This window comes from Mytilus trossulus, unplaced genomic scaffold, assembly GCF_036588685.1.
Source record: "Mytilus trossulus isolate FHL-02 unplaced genomic scaffold, PNRI_Mtr1.1.1.hap1 h1tg000128l__unscaffolded, whole genome shotgun sequence".
NCBI lineage: Eukaryota > Metazoa > Mollusca > Bivalvia > Mytilida > Mytilidae > Mytilus > Mytilus trossulus.
The window spans coordinates 127,773-153,838 of NW_026963301.1; the positions used below are offsets into that span (position 1 = coordinate 127,773).

At 30.8% G+C, this 26,066-nt stretch overlaps 1 protein-coding gene across 1 annotated transcript; it reads right to left on the reverse strand.

Moving 5' to 3' along the window:
* Positions 1–1,961: 1,961 nt before the first annotated feature.
* Positions 1,962–24,851, reverse strand: LOC134700208 (uncharacterized). Its single transcript, XM_063561566.1, has 3 exons — positions 24,655–24,851; positions 3,618–3,681; positions 1,962–2,886 (listed from the first exon to the last, which is right to left on the reverse strand). Exons 1-3 carry the CDS (start codon positions 24,751–24,753, stop codon positions 2,537–2,539), a joined length of 513 nt encoding a protein of 170 aa, XP_063417636.1. The 5' UTR covers positions 24,754–24,851; the 3' UTR covers positions 1,962–2,536.
* Positions 24,852–26,066: the final 1,215 nt, after the last annotated feature.

Genomic DNA, 26,066 nt, shown 5'->3' on the forward strand with positions numbered 1-26,066 from the left:
TTGGTCACACTGAAAAGCAAACCATGAAGGGTTTTATTATGGCAAGTGTAAAAACATAATCGAACAGTTATAATTTTTGATGGTAGCATACATTCCAAACAGTATTATCAAATCAAACGTTTTCAAAACTTTTCATATAAACCCCGAGAAAAGTCGATGGGTTGCATTTTTAAAAGGAGAGCTGGCAAATTTGGCTTAACGATGTACAAAAAAATGCAGTCATTTTTTTTTGGAGAAGCCAAACGGTGAACTGTTTCAGTTTTTGCTACAAAATATTGGATGAAAAATATGTACGAACATAATCAACACTATGCTTGCCACATGTGGAGCAGGATAATTTTTACCCTTTCAGAGCACCTGAGATAGCCCCCTGTTTTTAATGGAGTTAATGGTGCTCATTTGTTAGTCTTCTATGTTGTGTCATGTGTACTATGGTTTGTCTGTTGGTCGTTTCCTTTGAAGCTATTGCGTTGTCAGTTAATTTCGACTTAAGAGTTTAAATGTGCCACTGGTAACTTTTGCATCGTTTTACATCAAAAGAAGTGAAATAATTTACTTATAAAAAATAAATGCGTTTTCCATGCAGTCACTGAACCATGTATATTGGCATATGACAGGTGGAAAACTTGTATAACATTGTATAACATTATACAAAGTATTAAGTAGAAAGGTCTTTCGTAACATTAAAAACTATTTACCTGTAGTACGAAATTGACGACTGCATTTTATATGTTGTTGTTGGCCATTTTTTTACTTTTAAATTCCAATGTTGAGACTGTTTTGGTTCACTGTTTTATATCGAAGTATGGTCGGAAAATATGTAATAAATAATGTGGAATTTCAAATACTAATTGATCGAGTTTATTTGACACAACCTTATTCAACTTTTGATCTTCAGTGCTGTACAACTTTGTACTTTTTTTCACTTTCGATATTTTATATCTGGGCGTCACTGGTGAGTTTTGTGTGGACAAGGCGCGTTTTTGGCGTATTAAATTTTTAAACCTGATGCTTTTTGTTATCTTTTAATAATGTTTTTTTGTTTACTACGTTCTCCTATTTATTTGTATTGCAGTCCTGTAATATTATGTTGTCATTTAAATGTTACGTTCTCCTATTTATTTTTATTGTAGTCCTGTAATATTATATTGTCATTTCCATGTTTTATTTATTATTGCCATTAAAGTGCGAGGTTTGGCATGCCACAAAACCAGGTTCAACCCACCATTTTTATCCTTTTGAAAATGTCCTGTACCAAGTAAGGCATATGGCCATTGTTAAATTATTATTAGTTTCTGTGTGTGTTATATTTTAACGTTGCGTCGTTTTTATTTTCTCTTATTTTTGAGTGTAAATTCACATTGCAATAAGACATGTCACGGTACTTGTCTATCCCAAATTCATGTATTTGGTTTTGATGTTATATTTGATATTCTTGTGGGATTTTGTCTGATGTTGGTCCGTTTCTGTGTATGTTACATTTTAGTTTTGTGTCGTTGTTCTCCTCTTATATTTAATGCGTTTTCCTCGGTTTTAGTTTGTTACCCCGATTTTGATTTTTGTCCATGGATTTATGAGTTTGAACAGCGGTATACTACTATTGCCTTTATTTATCAACTTCGAACTGTCTTTGACCTTTTTAACCTGTTTTGATACGAGCGTCACTGGTAGATGAAAAAATGAAATACTTGTATCTATGATAAGCTTATTTACACATGCACATATGAACGGCAATAAAATAATTTATTCTTACACATTTTATTTAACAGTATTGATATAGTTGACAATTTTTAGACATACTGCATAGAGTTTTTTTGCAGTATTACTAAACATAAAATTAGGATTACATGAAATTTGTAAATACATACCTAAAGCTATACATAAAATATCAAAAGCTGTTAGACTAGTACGAGAATTTTAAAGTAGAAGACACATCAGTGAAAAATGGGGTGAAGGTTTTGTCTGTCATTTACAACTGTTCTGGATATCGAAAGCAATTCTGCACAACATTGTCTTATTTAATGTGAACGGTAACACATCTTATAGCGTAATTTTGATTTGATTTCATTTTCCTACGTCTAAAAATACACATTAAATTGGAGAAGCCATAAGTTATCAAAATTGAATTGTAAACTATTAATTCTTATAAAGAAATAACTGGCATTCAATTAATCACCATACCTCCAGTTTACAAAATTCTTGTTTACAATTATTCATCTAAGTTGTATGAAATTCTCAGGAAAAAATTAAATCAACTATTAATATCGTGATATCAAACAGATTAACAAAACGACAATACAAAAAAAAACCTCATTCTTGAAAAATGTTATGATTATGGTTTTATTAGGAATGTAGTGGCAGGTCATGACAAAACAAATCGCTTTAAAGCAGGAAATTATCAAAGGAATATTTTCACTTAACGAAACAAAATTTGTTTCAATGCAAAATTTAAAATATAATCCGTCGACAAACTTTACATCAAATAAACTTTTATACAGATCCCTGTTTCGCATTCAGGCATGCGCACAACAATTGCCTATTTTTTAACACCAAAAGGTCCACTTCGGCTATTGACAGAAACGAGTCCAAAACTTGGTCTCATCCTAGACATTCCGTATAAACGACTTCCCCAGAGACGGGTTGAGGCTGGACCCGGGCGACCACCATAATTAATACCGTCTCTATGCAAGTAGTATGGAATTACACCTTTATGCTTGGACAAATATCTGTTGAATCCTCTTCGATCGACAATAATCTGGTCTTCTTCTGGATTTATCAAATTACCGTTAACTTCTTCGGGTTCGGATTTTTCCAACCAGCTTGGATTATCAGCCAAACCAAAGCTTTCGTCGTCTAGATAATCTGCCATTACTGATATAACCAGAACTGAAAGACGAAATAAAAGTCTAAAGACAAACACGACTGTCCGAATTGCATGAACTCAAAAATGCTCCTTATCAGCGCATTGTCTTGTAACAATATTTTACTGATATGAAACAGATTTCAAATTGCACCGAATAATCAACGCATTTCAAAATTTGTAGATTTTGTCTTGCTTAGTAGCATATAATTGCATGTTTGTTATTTAAAGTATCTTATATTTTTTTCATAGTTTCCAAGATAATATCTACCTTAATTAACAAAGGACTACTAGCAGTTATTCACATGCTAGCTCCAGACCTCGAGCTCGGCATATTATCTCTGCATGAGATGAAAATCAGCCACAATACCTCTCCATATGGAATTAGTATGTTGCATATGATTATTCAAATATCGCTTTATTGAAGCATGCTTTTAGAAGTCGAAATTTTCTTCATTATATTTATGACTTTTAAAGTTTCTCGTGTCTCTTAAAGGCATGATCCTGGCCTTTTTTTGTTTAAAATCATTGCTGAAAATGATTACATAATTAACGAAATCAGTAGCATTTTGCAAGACATTTAGTAACTGATCAAACTGGTACATCGGTACACCAAATTGTACATTATATAGATAATAAGAAGCAATGAAATCAAAGCTTAAGACCCTTTACATTAATCATACATTTGTTTTTCATTGGATAAGGCAATTGTATGTTTGACTGTCTTTGCCTATTTTGTAATATTTTATATACTTACTGGAAAAAATAATAGTCCATATAATACTGCAGTAACAAATATTCACCATTTTGCTCTGAAGATTCTACAAAATACAAAGTACAAAATAACTTTTAAAACCATCATATTTCTTTTTTTTTTTTGGACTAAAACCAGGAACTATTCACTTCATAATTCTTTGTCTTCTCGTCATATGGCTATTGTTAAAAAAGATCTAAACAAGAAAACATAATTGTTTAGTAATGAGTTGTCCCGCTTTGTACACTGGAGATATTTTTAAAACTTAAGTCGCATCCTCTTACTTCTATAAAGTTTCACCTGACGAGTGATGATGTCAATAATGCAAACAGCCAAGGCTCCCTGTTGAAGGTCGTACCTTGACCTATAATGGTTTACTTTTGTAAATTGTGACTTGGGTAGAGAGTTGTCTCATTGACACTCATACCACATCTTCCTATATCTATAGCATACTACAATTCCAAACAACAACATCAAGCACACTGATATTGGTATGTACAAATTAAGTGTATATCATATGTGCGAGGGATGACAGGCCCAATATCTACGATTCTGAAAGCAGAAGCAATGTTTAGGTAATGGCGTGGGGTATAAATAAAAGCTACATTACATAAAAACTACCAAAACACAATTAACAAATCCCGTTTCCCTATATAAACATAATTAGCTATTTCGAAGGTAATTTTAGAAAAATGCATAGTTTTATGTTCATAAGTACCTGTTAGATAGGATTTTGTAAAATGCAAAAAAAATAAATGTTACAGACAATCAGTTATACTGATGAGACTGTTCATCGCTAGAACAACTTCCCCTGAAAACACTTTTTATTTCATCTCATGATAAGGTAATCAGTACGTATGAAAAAACTCAGTTTATTGGTACCAAACAAACACGTAAAATAACCCAATTAAAACGAATACAGTGAACACAAGGCACCAATGGATAGTACTCACAGTCACTAGTTAAAATTCGAATATGACTAAAATTATATTCTTCAAAGTATAAATCAGTTAAAATTCAACGGATATAGTTTAAAAATGCCATGAACAGTAAAGGAACCTTGTCCCATGCCAACATATAAGCTTTACACGTAAAAAAATAAATATTTATCAAGTTAAGAGTTTATGTTTTTAAAATCAAACAATGGTAGCACTTATTTATAACTGTCTTCATATAGACCAACATGAATAAAAATTCTATTTACCAAGCATTTTAAGTCTTAAATGCATAAAATTCCCTTTGGAGCCTTAAACTAACAATTCTTATAAATACCAGTTGATTAATGCGTAATTATCCATAACTAACTTTATGTTTAGTTATTTTTTTTTTATCGAAAACTGTTCTATAAATCAATAGTATATAAAGAAATAATGAACACGCTAAACAAATATGTAATGAGTAATGTTTACCTTGTTATGTTATTGATAATTAGGCTTCATGATCATGATTGGTGGCAGATATTATAATAATAATTGTAAACCTTAGTAAGATCTTTTTTTTAAATTTCCCATCTGTATAAATTTATACTATTCACATGTTGTTCGCCAAGTTATAATGCATAAGTTTTTAGATATCCATTTGCGTCCTTTAAACATTTAAATTGAATATTTGGCTAACTCTTCAGGGAATTTTCTGTCCTCATTGTTTGTCGAATGGTGGTGGGAAAATAACATACGATGACTGACAAACGCCAAGAACTGTGTGTGAGTATCTGCTGCAGGTAATAAAGCTTACAGTTTAATGAAACATGTCTGTTTATTTGCGGCTAATAGATATGGAGTGGTCATCACTGATAAAAAAAATAATGATCGAAGCTTTAGAAAAGAGCAAGAAATAAAATGCAGTCATTTCTGTGGATGCCCATGTTTTAGCTATTTTAATAAGCCTGTACATTGACATAATGACACTCAGTTGCTTGGATTCAAAACTACTTTCTCTTTTAACCTTTTCCGTTGCTGCATTCAATTATGAAGTCTTACACATGATTAAAACTAACAACGCAAGTAAAATGGAAGGCGAACATTGTTTAATCAACAAAATCTAATTTACCAGACGGCACATAATCACAACAAATTTAGTTAAGCCTTTAAAACTTAAAATTAATTGAAAGATTTATGATATGGAGGATCTTTCTAGAAAGTTTTATTTGCCAATAATACTTGAAGATCATCAACAGTCATGAATGAAGGTTTTAAATGTAATTAGAAACTTACAATGTAAATAACGTTTTTTTTTTTTAATATATTTTTTTGGAAATCCCACGCTAAAAAGAATGATAGCATTCTTCTGACAAGTATGCAAACGCTAAATTTTAACACCATCATCAATTATGTTAAAAATAGCAATTTATTTGACATAAAATGTGCTGAGTAATAAAATTTTACGTGTTCTACGTTATCACAGCACACACTTGGTCATTATACATGATTATTTTTATTGAAAATCCTGGAAAAATATTGTTTTTTAAATGAATTTTATTTTAAAACAGCTTACACGTGTCTATGGCTTATTGGATTGCACAAATGCAGATGTTACCACAGTAAACAGATTAAACCACCTACGCTAGATGGAAAAAGAAACACAAACTACTGAGATTGGTTCCCAAATGATTTAAGTTTAAGAGATAATCCGGACAAAGGCATAATAAAGACTCAAAAAGATTTGAACTTTGATAAATTAGATAAAGCCAAATCAAAACCTATTACCGATCTACAAACTCCTTCATACAGGTTATATATATATATATATATATACAACTCGTCTAAACATCAACCCAACAATGTTAGATCTGTAAATTTGCTTTCGCAAATTTTTGGTTCTTCCCTCGCCGGGATTCGAACCCATGCTACTGTGATATCGTGACACCAAATCGCCTACTGTTTGCTAAAGTATGAATTATTCGAAAAACTAAGGATACTCTTAACCCAGGCATGGATTACCTTAACTGAATTTGGCACAACGTTTTAGAATTTTGGAATCCGAATGCTTTTCAACTTTGTACCTGTTTGGCTTTCTTAACTATTTTGATCTGAGCGTCACTTGATCTTATATATACGAAATGCTCGTCTGGTGTATTAAATGATAAGCCTAGTAGATTTGGTAACTATTCACGCCACTAGGTCGATGCCACTGCTGTTGAACGTCTCGTTCTAGGGGGTATCACAAACCAAGTAGTCAGGACTTCAGTTTTGACTTGAATATCAATTAAAGGTTTATTTATTCTTTATAAATTTGCTGTTTGCTTGAGTCTGAATTATTTGAAAAACTTAGGATATTCTTATCTCAAACATAGATTACTATCTCCGCATTTGGCACATTTTTTTTTAATTTTAGGTCCTATGCTCTTCAACTTGTTTGAATATCTGTCTATTTTAACTAACCATCACTGATGGGTCTCATGTGGATGAAACACACGTCTAGAGCATTAACATAAGCTTGATACCTTTGATAAGTATAATGTCTTGAATTTAATTATCCCTAGACGTTAAAGGTGTGGTTAATGTTGTTTTTGTAATAATGTTAATAAATCTTTATTTGATTTATGATGGTTCGAAGGCAGGTTTACGTTATAACAAAACGCCTTCTCAATGCAATGCATTTTAAACAAAGGATGTTTGATTATCCAAGCTTAAGATAATGACAAGCGCAATATAAACAATATCAACAATCCCTGAAAAACAACCAATATTGGAACGTCAAAATAGCGGCCTTTAAACCGGGGGTTACATAACCAAAATAGATTATCGCCTTTAAATAACCAAGGAATTATTGATTGTGTGAAAAGGAATCAAAAGTTAAAACAAATGCTTGCATTTTTTTGGGGAGAAGTGATTCGATTTTGAACTTCAATTAATGAAATAATAATAGAAAATTGTTGACCAGAAATTGATTATACCATCATGCAGATTGGGTTTGTCGAGGCACAGTAAATATTGCCCGTTTGTTTTGCTAAATTATTTATATTCATGGATGCGATAAATTTCCTCTTTTTTTGGCTTAGTGGTGTGTATGTTCCCTTTTTTAAATAAGTCTCTTTTGTCGATCGCTTCACTGTATTAAATGCAGCAAATGACATCATTATTTAACCTTTGAAGGAATATCATTTATATCTGTAAATCTTGCAATACTGTTAACGTTATTTGGTCTAACTCTAGATTGATTACATGTAATAGCTTAACATATTATTTTCTAAATCTGTTGATATTGGAAACTGGCATATCGTTTCCGTATTTAAGACACTTGATCTTACTTAATCTTTTACTAATACATTAAGGAAATAATAGAAGAGCCTTTATAATTCATTCTGATTATTTTAATTTCTTCCTTGAAACATAGTATATCAGTGGAGGATTAAGTTTAGCATTTGGAGAAGACTCCCTTTGTCATCTCCAAAAGGATATAATTAGATACAGTCGATGTTTAACTGTAGGCATTACAATTTTAAAGCAAAACGTGTTTAATTGAAAGACTTCTTTTCCTTCCAAATATACTGCCGGTCAATTTTGTAAATCGACAGGACTGAAATTCAAGATGGCCTCCTGTGTCCCACTTGAATCAGACATCGTACAGTACCACGGGTTCTTGGTATAATTATTCTAAATATACAACATTTGTCAAAGGTGACAGGACGTATGGTAAGGTCAATTGATACTTTAGTAATACTTTCCGGGTCAGGCTATATCTAGCCTGAATTATTATTCAGTAATGAGCGTCTTCATAATTATATATGTAAAATTCCGTTGTGTATCATTTTCTTTTCAAGTTGTATCCTTTAAACAAATATACCTTATTAAATAATCATTATTAATTATCAAGATTACTTTTAACCATATAGTTCTTTTCATGTTCGTCTGACATGAAAACAGAACGGAGATACGAGTAAAACCGATGTCTAAGATTAGGAGGTTGAACGCTTCTTCGCGTAACAAAAGTTCCCTAACTGATTATGTATTGAAAAAGTGTGTTCTTACCCAGGAATAGATAACATCAGCTGTATTTTAAAAAAACTAAAATGCTCGTCAACTTCTTACTTTATATACTTAGTAGCTGTACATACAGATAAATTGTATGTGTAATACAATCATTGGTAAGCCTGCTGTTTAAGCCATCCGCGATGATATCGATACAAGCACGGTTACAAAGGCTTTATTACACCTTTAATATATATGACGTCACGCCATCGACTGCAGTCACAATTGCAAAGGCTTTGTTAACTCCCCAATCGTTATGACGTCATGTCAAACCTATAATATGATGAGTCTTTCTATTATCAAACAAGCGTCTGTTGGACAAATTATATATGATAACTTTTTAACAATGAGTCTAGCATGGCATACCATATTGATACATTGTTTGTGTTGATTATTTTTACGCTGTTGGCAACCCAAAATGCAAGCATATTGTCTTCAATAAATTTCTACAGTCATTAAAGAATTAAAAAAAAGTAATCAATTATTTCATTTTTATGTTTGTATAATGTAGGTTGTTGTTTAACTGCTTTTTGACAGCATTGTTATTGCAAATGCTTTTAGTTCTAGATCACCAATTATTCCCTCCAATGTAAAACGTTTGTGAAAGAAGCCCTATTCTGACTCAAAAAAGTGCTTTTTGAGTAAAAATTTATTTGTCTACGAGTTTCCATTGAAAAATTGAGGATTAATGCGCTTCATAGTATACTAATTTATGATTTCCAGAAACCAGTTTTTTTTTGGGGGGGTACCACTTTATGAAGGTCAGTTGTAAACTACAAAGGTTTTAACGGTTAGTTGAAAATTGGCATGCAGAAAGTTGATACATAGATATAGGAAGATGTGGTGTGAGTGCCAATGAGACAACTCTCCATCCAAATAACAATTTAAAAAAGTAAACCATTATAGGTTAAAGTACGGCCTTGTACATTTCAGGATATATCTGGTTTCTATCAAGTTGAAGGTAACATATTTAGAAAGCTGTGAAAATCGCAAAATTTGGTTGAACAGAGAGGGATACATTTGTATTTAGTTGGCGGTCTGACACCTTTACGGGCGCGAAATACCACAAAAAAAGATAATTGTCACAAAGTCGACAAGGCAGAAAAAATCATTTCAAAAAGTGTGTATATCACAAAGTGTACCATTATAGAAACATTCAACAGATTGATGTTGGTAGCATTGTATATAAAAGGAACAGTGAAAATGTTGTTTAAAAAAGTTCTTCGTTAACGCAGTACTTTAATCTCATATTGAAATGAGATATATAATTTTATGATACTATAAAATGTTATGCATGCTCAATCAGAATATTGTTCAAACCTTACCTTTTTTTTTACTACAGCTTACATTAACAGATCGTCAAATGTACAAATGGGTATCGTTACATTTTTGTTATAAAACTGAATAAATTTATATTTCCTATTCTAATTGTTTGTATAACCCTTAAAACCGGATTGTTTTATGTTTCTCGTTTTTCAAACAGAAAATTAATTGTAAAAATGGAACTACTTTTTATTGTTAATCAATATTATCGTACTATTGTTGCATATAATATTATATTCTTATTCATTACGAAGTAATATACAAATGTTAAAATAGCAAAGATACAAAATAGAACATAAAAAACCCAATTAATTGAAAAAGGCATACATCACCACGACCAAGAGAAATAAAGCTCGAAAAAATAAATGACAGTTTAAAATTCATTTTACAGAAGTCTTGTTGTATTCTGAAACTACAAATTTCGATGTCAACATCCTTATTACTCATTTAGTGTATTCAGATTTCCCTTAAATGATGTCTATGTGTCCTTGATCACAACTTATGCGATACACTTTATCAAATTTGATATTTGATTTACATTCAAAGATATGTACAATGATCTTTTGGTATCATTAATTAATAAATAAACAGTTTGTTCTATTTTTTGGATGTAATTACGTTACATGAATGTGTTGTGTATATAATATCATAAACTGTTTCTTGATATAATGTTCAATACAAAACACGGTATATTTTGTAAATCAACAACAAATGTGCTGAATCTAGCATTATTCTTTACTTACAACTACTTTTGTAACAGTACTGTAACTACAGCATTGTGAAAATGGGCACCAAAACAAAAAGACAGCAGAATTTCACACTAAACAAAGTTCTCATAAACTCGTACAATTTGTAACATTTAATTAGTACTTTCACTTACGTTACTTATAACTCGAGTGTTCTATATCATCATTTAATCTTTGCATCAATTCTATATACTAGACGAAAAAGGATGAATAGCAAAATAACCGAACTTCGAAGAAAATGGAAAATGGAAAGTCGCTAATCAAATTGCAAAATAAAAAAGATTAAACACATCAAACGCATTGATAACAAATAGTATGTTTATTTCTTGGTACAGGCATTTTTAAAGCAGAAAATGGTTGATAAAAACCAGGATTTGCATCTAGCTAAACCTCTCACTTGTATGACAGTCGCATGTAATTCCATTATATTGGTAAATTATATGCTTCATTTTGCCATAACAAAGAGGAATTGATGGGTTTGACTTATGACAATATTTACGTGTTATTCACATTTACAATTGTGGATTAGTAACAACAGATTAGGTTTAACTTTAATTTCATATTGTAATAATATTATATAATTTTATGATACTATAACCTGTTTTGAAAGTTGAATTATAAATCTCATCCTTTGTCTTTAGCTTGCATAAACAGATCGTGAAATATTTAAGTGGGAAGCGTTTAATTTTTGTAATGAAACTAAATACGTTTCTTTTTTTTTTATCTTATTGTTCGAAGAACTTGTAAAGTCGAAATGTTTAATGCATAGAAAAAGAAAATATCGAATATCAAGTAATTTAATTTTTCATTTTTTAACACATTTAATTCACAACTTCAAACATGGAGAACTCGAATATCGCGAAGCAAGATAACCATCCTTTGTTTCATGTTGTCTTTCTAATTATGTTATAATTTCCCGTGGTTATTTGGTAATAATAAATTTTTGAAAAAAAAGCGTTGGTAAATTAAAAGTATACACAACAAAAGAGAAGATGTCATATTGAAATAGCTATCAAATTTCTCAATTATGATCCTTTTAATTTTCATCAGATATTACCATTTTATTTTAAAAGAAATATAGTAACTATACGTGTACTGTAGCATGCTTAAAGTGAACTCTTATAACCAAAAGTGTATAAATAGAATTGATATTAAGATGTGATCATGAGATCTCTCTTTAGTGAGATTGATTTTTTTTTCAATTAAAACTAAATATTAATCATATTTTTTTCTGTTTGCTTACAACTGTACGTGTGTAAGGTCTAATAGCGTCGTGAGTTTGTTTTTGATGTATGAGTTTGAATGTCCCTCTGGTATCGTATGCCCCTCCTTTAATGATATCATATAAAAGTTACATAAAAGAAAATAAATGAAACAATATTGAATCTCTTTCTTCATATATCACTTCAATTTACATAGTTTGGTAAACAGATATAGTACAAAAAATGTTCTCATCACATGTTTACTTAGTGTTTTCCAAATTTTGTATTTATACGTTTTTACTGATGATGATTTTGAATGTCTTGTGTTGCATGTAACTATATCAGGAGACTGGTATTTTGTTGTACTGGATTCTGATGGAGTGCGTGCGATTTCCCCTGCTTTTGTTGGTATCGGTTTGATACATTGAAACACAATTCCATTTTAATATTCTTGACATGGTTAGAATATACATAACATAACATCATAACATACTCAATCTAATTTCTAAATTGTATTTGAAGAAATGTACCTGTAACGTATTAAACGTCCTATCAAATGTTCACTTTTTGTAGTGTAAATACAATCGTGTAACGCACAGTTTATTAATGTTATGTCCTGGTGTACTGTCGTGAATACATTGGAGATGTCCGCTGCAATGCTGTTGTTCACATGTTGTAATGTACTTTTAAATTATTTATTATGGGTTTTTTTGGCCTGAGTATTCATGCGGTTATGTTTACGGTATTTCTGTAACGTAATGATTTCATTTAAGCGGTATGTTTCAACATTCCCATATAAATGGGAGGTTGACCATCTAAGAGACCAGAATTTACCCACCATTATTTTATTAAACTGACCTGTTCCAAATCAGGTATATGGCAGTTGTTATTAATAGTTTATATATATTTATATTGGCGTTGGTTTTTGTTTCAGTTAAGTCTTTCTGTTTTCGTTTGTTTTCTTATTACAGTAAATTTGATATCCTATAAGTTGGTTTTTAACCCGAATTGATGTTTGCCTAATCGACTATTGAACAGCTATGTATGTGTTTACAAATTGACTTGTTATGAATATTAAGTAAGGTTATTGTTCCCGAGGAGTAAGTATTGCCCTGAGGCGTAGTTGAGGACAATATTTGTATCCCAGGTGATAATAAACTAACTGTTTCACGAATATACAGTCAGAAAGTGTTTTATTATATAAAAAATACACTATCGCTATATAAAAAGCATTAACCAAACCATATTGTTTAACGTTTACTTGACACGATTAGTCTTATGTAGACGAAACGCGCGTCTGGCGTTTAAAATTATAATCCTGGTACTTTTGATAATTATTTACTTCAAAAGTATTCGTTAATGATAAGATCACGTCCTGTACTGACGTCGAACCTAGATGAAATCGGTAAAACTCCTGCGGTATTTTAAAAATCATCCAATCCGTAGCTGCATTTGAATTTCCGCGACACTCAATTACGCTTGCGATCAAATAGTTTCCTCGATGTCAAACTATTGACGAGTCAAATCGTTCAATGCATGCAATTTGAAAAATATTTAGTACTTTTTTATACATAAAATGATGACTGATGTATAATAATTGTCTTTATTTTATCAATTTAAGAGATTCGAACATGGTAGCATGAAATTAGCAGTCAATGTCCAGTACATATTTAAGGGGATTGCACCTAGTTTAGACTCCTCACCTGTGAGCTAATCAATGTGCAAATTCAAAATGAAAGAAGATTTGTGAAATACAGCTTCTTTTGCATTTGAATTAAAGAAAATGCTCTGTTTTGAAATAAGCGTTTCACAATTAAAATTTATTTGATATTTAACAATAAGAAAAGGGCAAAGTTATTTATTTATGGGCTGCAACCAGTAAATAACCAAAATGATATAAAACTATGACTCTTTTGTTAGTTTGCGTTTACTGCATAGAAGTGTGGTTTTTATACCAGTAAGTTAAATATAATATCTTTTCAAATAACCATTATAGGTGTGTTTTAATAGATCATTTATTCTTATTATATTTCTATGATAAACAATTCACAATTACATCTATGGAAAAGAAAATAGGGCATACATCAATAATACAACGGTGTCTGTTTCCGCATCACGATACTTAATTATATTTAAGTATCTCACTTCCATAAACACTTATATCCTCTATGCCTAGTGTCGATCAAATCAATCAAATACCTAACTAACAGTTCAAGGCTAAAAAGACGCACAATGTTTCTAAATAAGTCTGCAATACCACCGCAAAGAATATCCGGTTAATCATATTGTCATATCTCTCTTTTAGCTATGCAGCTGACTTTTTTTTTTAATTTTTGCCTGAACAGACATTACAAAATGCTTTGTGCAAGCTCGAATGTATTCAAATTGTATAATTTAAGATGTACCCCAATAGAATGAGTGAAGTATTACAAAGGCGAACATACATCATTCACTAACCCACGCAAACACCTTTTACTGAACTACGACAATTGTTTTTAATTGTCTAGAATCATTTCTTTCTTTTAAATTTTATTTTGAAAGATTGAGTGTCGGCATTAATGTACTATTCTCTTTGTAAAATCTATCTGAGAGCTTTTCTTTTAATCAAACTGGAACTTCTTAAACTTCGTACATTATTTGGCCTTTTTAACCTTTTTGTTTATTTGAGCGTCACTGAAGAGTTTTTGTTGACAAAACGGGCATCTGTCTCAAATACAAAATTATAATCCTGGTCTCAATGATGAGTTTATTGATAAGGGGATAAAAGCCAAAGGTCTGTTTCATATTTTTCTTAACCTTTTTCTATAAATTAAATCTATATTCCAAGACAAATATGAAGATTTCATTAGACACAGTCAATTTCAAAATTTTCATCAGTAAAATGCTCCATAAACAATTGTATAGCAATTACATTTCTAAATTGATGTATTACGCGCATTCAATTAACTTTTTGGTTTTAATTTCTAATTAAAAAAAAAAAACCTACTAATTCACGTGGATCCCTGAAATGATTAACCAATATAAACATATCTGCACGTTAGTCCTTGTTTTTTGCAATGGAAATAACTCATAGCTGAGTGTGTGTCCGCTTAACAATTGAAATCCGAACTTCGACAAACTTGAAAATATAACTGTTGAGCATACATTGTAAATCCTCATTATTTAAGATATCAGGTGATACATTGATTTAAAACTTGAATATCAGTTTATATTTTCAATATTGATAAATTATATTGATCCTCAAGTATATCAGGATGAGTAGAAATGTCTTCTTCCGCGAAACAATTAAGGGTTTCAATTAAACTTTGTATTTCATGTGATTTTACTGGATCAAACTTTATTGTATTGTACCATTAATACATGCAACAGTAAATAGAAAAGGATGTTGATTCTCCTAGGGATTAACTTTATAGCATTCTTTGAATTTTGATGCAAATGTGTGGAATTTTGTAATTTTGTCTATCCTGTATAACTATAAAATCATACCACAATTCCGGAAAAAGTGCTAACTTTTGATTATCAATACAGTTATCGTCGCTTTCATGTAAACTCGACACTGTTCTAAAAACAGAAAGTACATGCGATTATTATGATTAGCTCGAATGTCTCGATTCTTCTGCATAATTAAAAATATATTTTGATGGTCTTTTTATATAAGTCTGTGCTTATGTGAAATGTTAATGACATTTGATTCAACGATCACTTAACAGAAGGTAGATAATTAAAAGATGTACAAAGATGGCGTTTCCTTGATTAATGTACTTCTTATGGCCGTTTTACGTTTTTGCTCACACACTTTTATCAACGAAGTTAATTTTATGCGACTGTCATACAATTGAGAGATTTAGCTAGCTATCAATTATGTTTCATTCACCGCGTTTAACGTAAAAATTAGTAAAATAACAAAAATACCAACCTCTGAGGAAGATTATAAAAGAAACGTTCCTAATCAAATGGAAAAAAAACACCCCAACATATCAAATGCATCAATCACAGCTATCATTTTCCTGACTTGTTACAGGCATGTTCTCATTTAGAAAATGGTCAACTGCACCTCGTATTATAGCTAGACAAACCTCCCGCATATATTGCAATGTTAAAATACCTTAAAAAGTAAGGAATGTAACAGTTGTTTTACTTTTTTTCAATTTCATATAATTAATAAATGAAACAATCTTAACTAGATGTACACATTTATCGGTGTAGTTGTTTTACTGATTTAGGCGGTACGGTTAAAGGAACAAGTATTATCGATAATTTTCATCCCTATATAACACAGGTGTTAAAATAAGTATTCTTAGTTATGATTTTAATGATAATAAATTAATAACACACACAGGAAATTTTAAAGTGAACATGATATAAAAAAAAGAAAATTTGGTATGATTGCCAATGACACAATTCTCTACAAGAGACCAAATGATACAGATATAAGCATCTATAGGTCACCGTGTGGCCTTCAGCAATGAGTAAAATCCATACCACATAGTCGGCTATTATAAGACCCGAAATGACAAATGTAAAACAATTCAAACGAGAAAACTATAGTCCTTTTGTATGTACAAAAAATAAACGAAAAACAAATGTGTTACACATTAACAAACGACAACTACTGAATTACAAGCTCCTGATTTTGGACAGTAACATACATACAGAATGTGGCGAGGTTATACATGTTAGTGGGATCCCAACCCTTTACCCAACAATGGACAGTGGTGAAACAGCACAACATAAGAACAAACTATAAAATCAGTTGAAAAAGGCTTCACTCATCAGATGGATACAGATAGAAATATATCAAACAAAAAAAAACGATTGTGAACGTGATCAGGTTCTTATAAAAAAGAAGACGTGGTATGATTGCCAATGAGACAACTATCCACAAAAGACCAAAATGACACAAACTTATACAACTATAGGTCACCGTATGGCCTTCAACAATGAATAAAATCCATACCGCATAGTCAGCTATAAAAGGCCCCGATAAGTCAATGTAAAACAATTCAAACAAGATAACTAACGGCATTATTTATGTAAATAAATTAACGAAAAACAAACATGTAACACATACACAAACGACACCCACTGAATAACAGGCTCCTGACTTAGGACAGGCACATACATCAATAATGTGGCGGGGTTAAACATGTTAGCGGAATCCCAACCCTCCCCCTAACCTGTGACAGTGGTATAACAGTACAACGAACTATAAAAATCAGTTGAAAAAGGCTTAACTCATCAGATAAACAAAAAATAAAAGTGGACGTTGCCGGGTACTTATACATCCCGCCACAAAAAGACACAATGAACAGATCTGAGAGTACACGCAGTTGTATGACAGCTAGTTCAAAGCCACTTACAACTAATTAAAAAATCATGCCTCTAAGACTAAACACTCAATCCGTACACCTCCAACATACAATGGATTTAGTGTACAGACGTCATAAACAGCCAGAGAAAAAACATGACCTTGTGCAATGACAAGTTACAGGTATCGACAGATTGTAGATCCATGAAAATGTATATGTATATAACAAAAACAACAAAAAGACTCTAAGTACTGAACTGAGAGTACTCGCAGTCATTAACAGCTAGTTCAAAGCTTATAACAACTAATGATATAAATCATTCATCTAAGATTAAATTATCAATAATTACACGTTATGAGTTTGAGGAAGTCCTCTTTCATTTTTCTAGGTCTTCTGATATATTTTCATGCTTCAGCATCAAAACCATATGTTGTAACTAAACACGAAGGATTGTTAACCTTTGTCCTGTTTGTAGAGGTTTTAAACATCAGCTATTAATTATCTCTCACTCAGTTCCTTTTAAATAGCATTGGTGTATTTGTTAGAAACCAATGTAAATTTAAAATACATTTGTATGCAGCGGTTTAGAGTAAAAAAAACGCTTCATATAACACAATCAGATAGCAATTATTAGCATGCATCATTGATAATAACAAAATGAAAATTGAAAGGTACCGCAGATTTAAAACATTGATTGAATTAATAATATCTACGTTACCGTTGTAGTATCAAGTGTAAAATAAATATTAGCGTTAGACAAATATTGATGGATATTGAATTCATTAATAAGAGAACAGTAATAAAAGAAAAATATTTACCATGTTTCATCAAGTGCTCTATTTTAATGGACGTTCATTAAATAATTGATTGCTTTTAACATGTTTAAAGGATAACCCTATCTTGTCATGACAATTGAAAATATGGCAATTTTCTGATAACCAAAACTACGTTTTAATAAAAATGAGAATATTGGAAATTGCAATCAACTTTCCTATCGACATCGAACTTTTATATCTACAGACAAGAAATATAATTTGGCCTTTTCAGATATGTTTCAGTCTTTATAAAACTAAAATGTTATTACAAAGACCTTATTTGTCACAGGGGAATAGTTAAGATTTTTTTTTTCTTTTTGCGTTTTGATAAAAATGAAGATAGGTATGTATTTTACCCAAGTGGAATGGACTACCCCACTATACTACCATAATACGATATTTCTACACTCTAGTATGTTTTGTCAGAAATACGTTGTTCTATCTCCACACTGTATTGGTTATAATAGTTTATTTGTCTAGATAGTTTAGAGTTAAAAATGTTATAAAAGAGTTGTGTCTTTACGATATTTCAGGTTTGTTTGCTGTAAAATATTTGTAATCTTTTATTTAGTAGTCTTATTAAGTAATTTGCTTTTTTTTTGCATGGTTACCTTAGCCGTATTTGGCACCAAATTTTGGAATTTTGGGTCTTAAATGCTCTTAAACTTTGTACTTGTTCGGCTTTATAACTTTTTTGATCTGAGCGTCACTGACGAGTCATACGTAGACGAAACTCGCGTCTGACGTTTTAAATTATAAACCTGGCACCTTTGATAACTATTTGACCTCAATCTATGAGCAATTTTAAACAAATCAAACGGTTCAGAATCTATTTCCGACGGACGAAAATATAGGTAAAAAGTTCTAAAACAACATTGGTTAACTCTCTCTCTCTCTCTCTCTCTCTCTCTCTCTCTCTCTCTCTCTCTCTCTCTCTCTCTCTCTCTCTAGAAAGGGGATGTTTAATTTATCTAAATCGATTGTCTAGTAAATACAAACAATCAAGCGAATTTAAGAGTTACCCTAGATCTTCATGTTCACAAACCCGATTTCTATATGACTTTTTACGTCTCAAATGTTTAAGATTTTACATTGTACACTTGATCAACAATTATTGCCATTATTATCAAATTGAAAATGTTTCATTATAAGATTTACACGACGATTTGTCTATGTTGTGTATTCGGCTAATTCTATGTCGGAAAATCAGTTTTATATGTTTTTTAAATATTTCCATAGACAAATTTCATAACTTAGGTGTTAATCAGTTTTTTGATGTTTTATTTAACAAAATTAAAGTTTGTGAAAATGAATATTAATAGTGATGACACGCAAAAAAGGAATACATCATTGGGAATAAATGGAGATTAAGGACAAATGTCAAAGAGACACAATCGAAAGGTTTATATAGAATAAATGAGACGTGGTATGCTTGTTAACGAGACAATCATTCAACAGATTACGCATACCGTTACAATTAAAGATTACCGTAAAGTCTTCAACAATGACCGACACCCCTACCATTAAGTAAGCTGTGGAAGGCCTCGAAATGACAAAATGTGAAACAATTAAAACAAATAAAACCAACAAGCAATTTGGTGACAACGAATATAAACGAAAAACAAATATAAGAGACAACCATTGTCATATAAAGAAAGTATCAGAGTTAAATATTTATGAACGCTCAAACCTTAGCTAACCTAGAAGAGAGGTCAAGTATGTGCAAAAATATCAGTTGCAATTTTATTTCATTTTTTTAGTTGTATAAGACAACAATAAAATCCTACATAACACTCAAAATAGAATACACAAAAATGTGTTAAAAGCTTTTTTGTATTGCATATACTGGCGTTACAAAAAGGCTGTATGACTTTAATATGTCTTATGGGCGTACAAGAAACAACAAAAAAAATTCTTCATAATGTTTGATGATAATGCAAGCTTTTTATGGCTCTTTCTCCAAGCAATATATGATATCAAAAGCTGTGTAGCTCTCCTTCAGTTTAAATGTTTTATGTTTGAAATAAAACATGTGACATTATGTTTTTTTTTTCAATGTGATTACATCTTACAACATGTAAAAGTAGAACGACCTGAAATCTTAATTACCCCTTTTAAAATACATTGCATGTTTAATGGACTTATAAACGTAAAAAGACTCCCCAAAGGTTCAATGTTTGAAATTTAAAAGTCATTTTATATTGTAATTACCCAGCGGACTAAAAAAAAATGTAAAAAGACGACTAACTCGATTAATTGTCAGCAGGGTAAAGAAACGGATATTTTTTTTTTTATTTTCCTTGGTTTTATTTGCAACATCTGCAAACTCGTTAAATGGAAGCACAGTAGAATATAACTTTAATATGAGTGATATGTTTTTATGGCAAGTGAAGAGACAAGCATATGTCTTTCAAACGAGAATGTCAATTTCGAACAAAAGATAACATAATAAATATTCGAAAAATGATGATTTTTTAGGTAATGTTCGTATTTATCTGTTCTTTTGTAACTAAACAAAATATGTTTCTCATCAGGTGTGATAGAATTTCTCAGACAGCTCGGAAGTTCATTTTTGAATTAAAATCAATGGCACTTTATCGTTTTAAAGTACATGTCCTTTATCATTATACATTTAATATACACTTGCGGTTGCAGGTATGTATGGAAATGGACTGAATAAATCATAAATTAAAAGGATTGTAATTTAATACTTACTCCAACAAAAATCTAATAAAGGAATTCCAAAAGAGAAACTTAAACGCTATAGAAATTATCAAACAAAGGAATAAATAGAAACCAACTGTCAACTTGATCTCATACCGCTCTTTCCCGCCGAACATTGTTGGTTAAGCCTGATTTGATAGCTAGCGATATAGCTAAACCTCAGCCTAGCATCCCATCTGTATGACTGTTGTTTATTGCAGTTCCATTGTGTTGTCAATAATGGATGGGCAAATCAAATTGATAAAATAGGTCAATGTGATAACAAAAGAGTGTTAATGAGTACCGTGTTTTTACAATAATGATAATGTGAAAATTCACTTCAATTGTATTTCATTGTCCAATCATGTTTGAGTTCCTCAACATTATCAATAAGTGAAACAATAAGACTACTTCAGATTTCATTACTAAGCCTTAATGTTGATGCCATAGAACAGTGTATACTGCACAAATTAAAACAAAATATACCAAAATCCATTTAGAATTCAAAACGGAGAATCCCTTATAAAAAGAAAAATCAAATGTCCAACTAAAACAAACGATTAGAAAAACAACTGTCATATCCCTGACTTAGTATAGGGATTTCTTTGTCTAGAAAACGATAGATTTAACATTTTTTTTACTTATTTTAACCTCCTATTTGCAGCTAGTCGATTAATATTGTCTAGAAAATACAAAAACAGTTTTGAAATATGATCACCTAATCTTTATTAATAGACTCATGACCCATTTTCTATTTTAATATATTTAAATTATTAAGGTTTGTGATAACTAATGAGTAAAGAATCTCTTGAGTTCAATTTTATACGATGGCCGTCACTTTGCAGTGAAAATGATGATTTTAGACTGAATTTATTGGTTGAAAGACATTATTTTGCATTCAGAAAATAGTAAATGTCATAAAATGCGATCTTAATTGCCCCTTGCCACAGTTCGAAATGCCATTAATGACATTACCAGAAAGGTTAGAAATGACCATTGGTGTTGTCCGTCAAATCCAATTACGACTTAGTCGTGTCCTGATGCCTCAATCAAACTAAACAGTACTGAAAGTCATGATGTATCATTCAAATAAATAATTATTATCAGACATCAAAGCATATGAAGATATGGTTTGATTGCCAATGAGACAACTCTCCATATCGGGAGTGAGGTTGGGGAGGGAAGTCGGAACATCTATGTCGATTTTTGCTACTAAAATATGGTTAAAACTTAATCGTAAAAACTATCGATAGATATTTGAAAAAAAAAAATTTTTCATATATTAATGTTTGTGGGAAAAAAATATATTTGGTTTTATCAAATTATATGAATAGGATTAGATTTTCAGTTTTTCAGCTGCTTAACTCTGGTCGAAGGCACCCGGTCTATCTGAAAATATATTAAAAAAAATAACTGCTTACAAATCGTCATAAAACAAATAAAAGTAAAATTGAGGTTATCTTATGTATGTAGTTAACACATTCTACATTTGATGTCGCTATAATACCATATAAACAATCTTAAGGTACATGTCTTGATAAAATCAAACTATCCGAGTAAGTTCTCTTATTGTCTCATTAGCTTAAAAATGAAAAAAATCAATGCCAACTATTGTTTTTATATAAGATAATACAGATAAATTAAATGTTTTTCTTTTCATCCAAATGTTTAAGACCACAAGAAAATTGCACTTCTATTTCGAAATACGCTTATTACATTAAAACTTGGTCAATCCCTTTCAGCTACATATAAAAAAACAAGATATGGTATGATTGCCAATGAGACAACTACCAACACAAGACCAAAATGACACAGACATTAACAACTGTAGGTAACAGAACGGCCTTCAACAATGAGCAAAACCCATACCGCATAGTCAGCTATAAAAGGCCCCGATAAGAAATGCAAAACAATTCAAACGAGAAAAATAACGGCCTTATTTATGTAAAAAAAATTAACGAAAAACAAATATGTAACACATAAACAAACGACAACCACTGAATGACAGGCACCTGACTTGGGACAGGCACATACATAAATAATGTATATTCAAATTCAAGATGGCAAAAGATCCCCAAATTACCTCAATAACTTTTTGGTGTGAACATTTTTAACTATTTTAAACAGAAACACAAAACGGTATTTAACACAATGATCAAAGTTTCAATTAAAACTCAACGACATGTCTGCTATTTCTGTTTTGATAAATCAGGCAAACATTTAGTCAGGTTTTCAAGTGTACAATGAACACGTGCAACACGAAACTCATCATAAACCTAAGTAATAAAAGTGTCTCCAGAAAGTCACTTTAATAGTGATTGCTAATTCCGTAAAATGCAGCAAAATTTAGTTTTTTTGCATCAAAACCTGCTTATTATGAAATTCGGTATAAATAATACACGTATAATATCAATTTCTATATGAAAAATAGGTATTTCTGGTTTATATTTCACCACATATACAGGAGACCCAAAAACGTTGAGGCCAAATCAATAGAAATGTTTTAGTATCAAAATCAAATGTATCACCAGGCCAAAACTGTCTAACTAACTGAGTATTAACTGAAAAAAAGTTTCAACCTTTCTTTATCTGATTGAGTATAAAAAAAAGCAAAATTTACACAAAAAACATTAAATTATATCTTTTTTTAATTAATCTCCAGACTACAATTTACTGTTGAAAATAGCACATTTTTCAAACGAATTAGAATGAGGTATCTCAATATGGAATATCTATAATTCATAAGCAAAGATTATAAGGTTGATGTACAAAATTCTAGTCTTCAATACGTTCGTTCAAGCATGTCTTATTCGAAAATGTATATGTACAAAATGTACTTATATTATACTATATTCTTCCATACGATACGTAGTTGTTTATCATTTTATCTGAAACATGTACGATGAAAGTCATGTGAAGTGACAAAACAAGAGATCTTTGATGATTTAATCAAGGATTGGATAATAAATAGAGATCTTTGATCTACATTAATGTGCTAAGTCGAATTTAGATTCTTATAATGAGATACCAGACAAAACTACAGGGGACAAAATATCTGTCATTTCAAGAAAAGAGACTTCAAATAAAAGTTGTCCAATCATGAAAATAAGTCATTGACATTCTAAATTTACTGACATTGAAAACCCCATACCAAATAACAAAAAAAAATTTTTTTTTAATATAACTGGTTACATATTGTATTAAAAGATTTAAAAGAATGTTTATGAAGCTGCAACACAGAACTTTTAATTTTCAAACAAAAAGTCATGTTTGTCTAGAAGCGGCTACAGCAACAGTTTATGGGCATCGCTAAGACAGATGTTCTTTATATAAAAAAGTTTCTATATGTTTCTTTGTAGTTATGTTTTGATACGTAGACGGGTTTGATAACTTCTTCAATAAAGTTTTTTTTTGGGGGGGGGGGTTTGGGGGGGGGGGGGATAATTTGTGATCCGTGTGAACGTATCGGCCATATTAACGATACAACATGAAAGGACAATTTACATACAAATATGATGATTTTCTGGAAAAAAAAGTTTTTTTGATAAAGAAAGTCTTACGCATAACTTTATTGTTCCTTTAAACTACTCCTTTCCTATTAGCTTAGGCAAATAGCTCATATTTAAATGTCAAATATGGTTACAAGCTGTGTAACGGGTTTTATTAAATCAACGTTTATATTTCTCTAAAAATAATTTACATGTCTATGTTATCCTAGTCTCCAAATCATTGCATACTAAGCCAATTTGAATTTCAAAGCTGAAACATATGCAATATGCATCAAAATAGCTAAAACCTATATAATTTTCCATCATATATAATTTCTAAAAACAAAAGCCTGTAAAATTTCATAATATACATTTAAAAAGCTGAAACTTATACAAATTATACAATATACAAATCAAAAGCTATACAATTATAACACATACATTTAAAAAGCCGAAAACTATATATTAAGGTATAATTACTCACAAAATAGTTTGATCGCTCAATCCAGGTCCAATAATGAGTGTGAAATAAAATCTCTTTGTTATAGAGTGACTTGAAATATGCTATTGATAATCCAATCATTCACCCTATAAAATCAATCCATGTAATGTTTAACTTATACAGAGCTTTTGTATAGTTGAATATTAATTGTTCTATCAGATTTGTTCTCACCCATCGGAAACTTTCAATTCTGCGTGCGTGAAGAGAATTTATGGAGCATGATTGATTCAAGTATAGTTAAATGAAAGTTGAAAATAATTGTAAACTGTGACATGTGGAACTGTTATTGAAATAACAAGTCATAAGGTTCAACGCATCGAAAAAATCTCGCATCCAAATACAGGCACTAGCCGACCAATTAACTATAGTATTACTAATATGTGAATAGTTCAGCGAAATGGTCACCACACTAATTTTCAAATCATAAAAATACAGAAACACTAATAAACACTTAAGATTCTGGACTTGGTACAAGCACAAAACGTTGGAGATTAAGTGCCAGTCTTTGTAAGAATCAGGCAATTTAGATAAAAATTAAAACATGATAAGAAAAAAACCCACCGAGCTGATCATGTTATCCAATACTTACCATCATCCTGAGTTAAAAAGTATTAGTCTTTTGTTTGTGTGTGTCTGGTAATATCAAATAACTTGGTTAGAAAATTGGTTAGAATGATAGCAAATTACAGAGTTATCTTCCCTTACTGGTAAATTTCTAGTGCATTTCAACCAAATTGTTTCTTTTATTACCAGAACAGAAAATGGAAATGAATTTTATTTTTGTGCATAACTATGTATTATGAACTGAAATCAATGTCCAACTGGGTGGGTTTTTTTGGTCATGTTTTCACCACTGCCTGATTCTTAGGCAGACTGGCACTTAAACATGATTTTTGATATATCAAACATCTCGATATAGAACTAGAAAATGTGGAATAAGCGGACAATATGCACAGTAAAACTCAGTTTGATGGAAGTCCCGGTTCAATGTTAGGACAGAGTGTAATTGTGAACAAACCAATAGGAAGACGTATTATGAAAATACAAGAGAAACAAAATCTTTACAAAATACGCTGTAAATATCTGACTTTCAAATGTTTATGATGAAGGTAAATCTAGATAGGCGTACCGTCGCACCAAATTTATTATGTGTTGTAATCTTTAAAAAGTCAAATCACCAAAATACTGAACACCGAGGAAAATTAAAAAATAAAATTCCCTTGTAAAAAGTCAAACACAGCCTACAAATGCAACTGTCATATTCCTGACTTGGTTAATACAATATTTTAGGTAGAAAATGGATTGAACAAAACAAACAGACATAATAGTTAAAAATGTCAACAATTGGAGTACAGCAGTCAACATTGTGTGATTATCTGAATCACTTTAAAAGA

Coding starts and splice junctions, on each gene's coding strand:
- LOC134700208 (XM_063561566.1), bottom strand. CDS start 24,753: ATGATTGGATTATCAATAGCATATTTCAAGTCACTCTATAACAAAGAG. Junction 3,682..24,654: donor TTGAGCGATCAAACTATTTT/GTGAGTAATTAT, acceptor TGTATTTTGTAG/AATCTTCAGAGCAAAATGGT. Junction 2,887..3,617: donor ATGGACTATTATTTTTTCCA/GTAAGTATATAA, acceptor TTCGTCTTTCAG/TTCTGGTTATATCAGTAATG.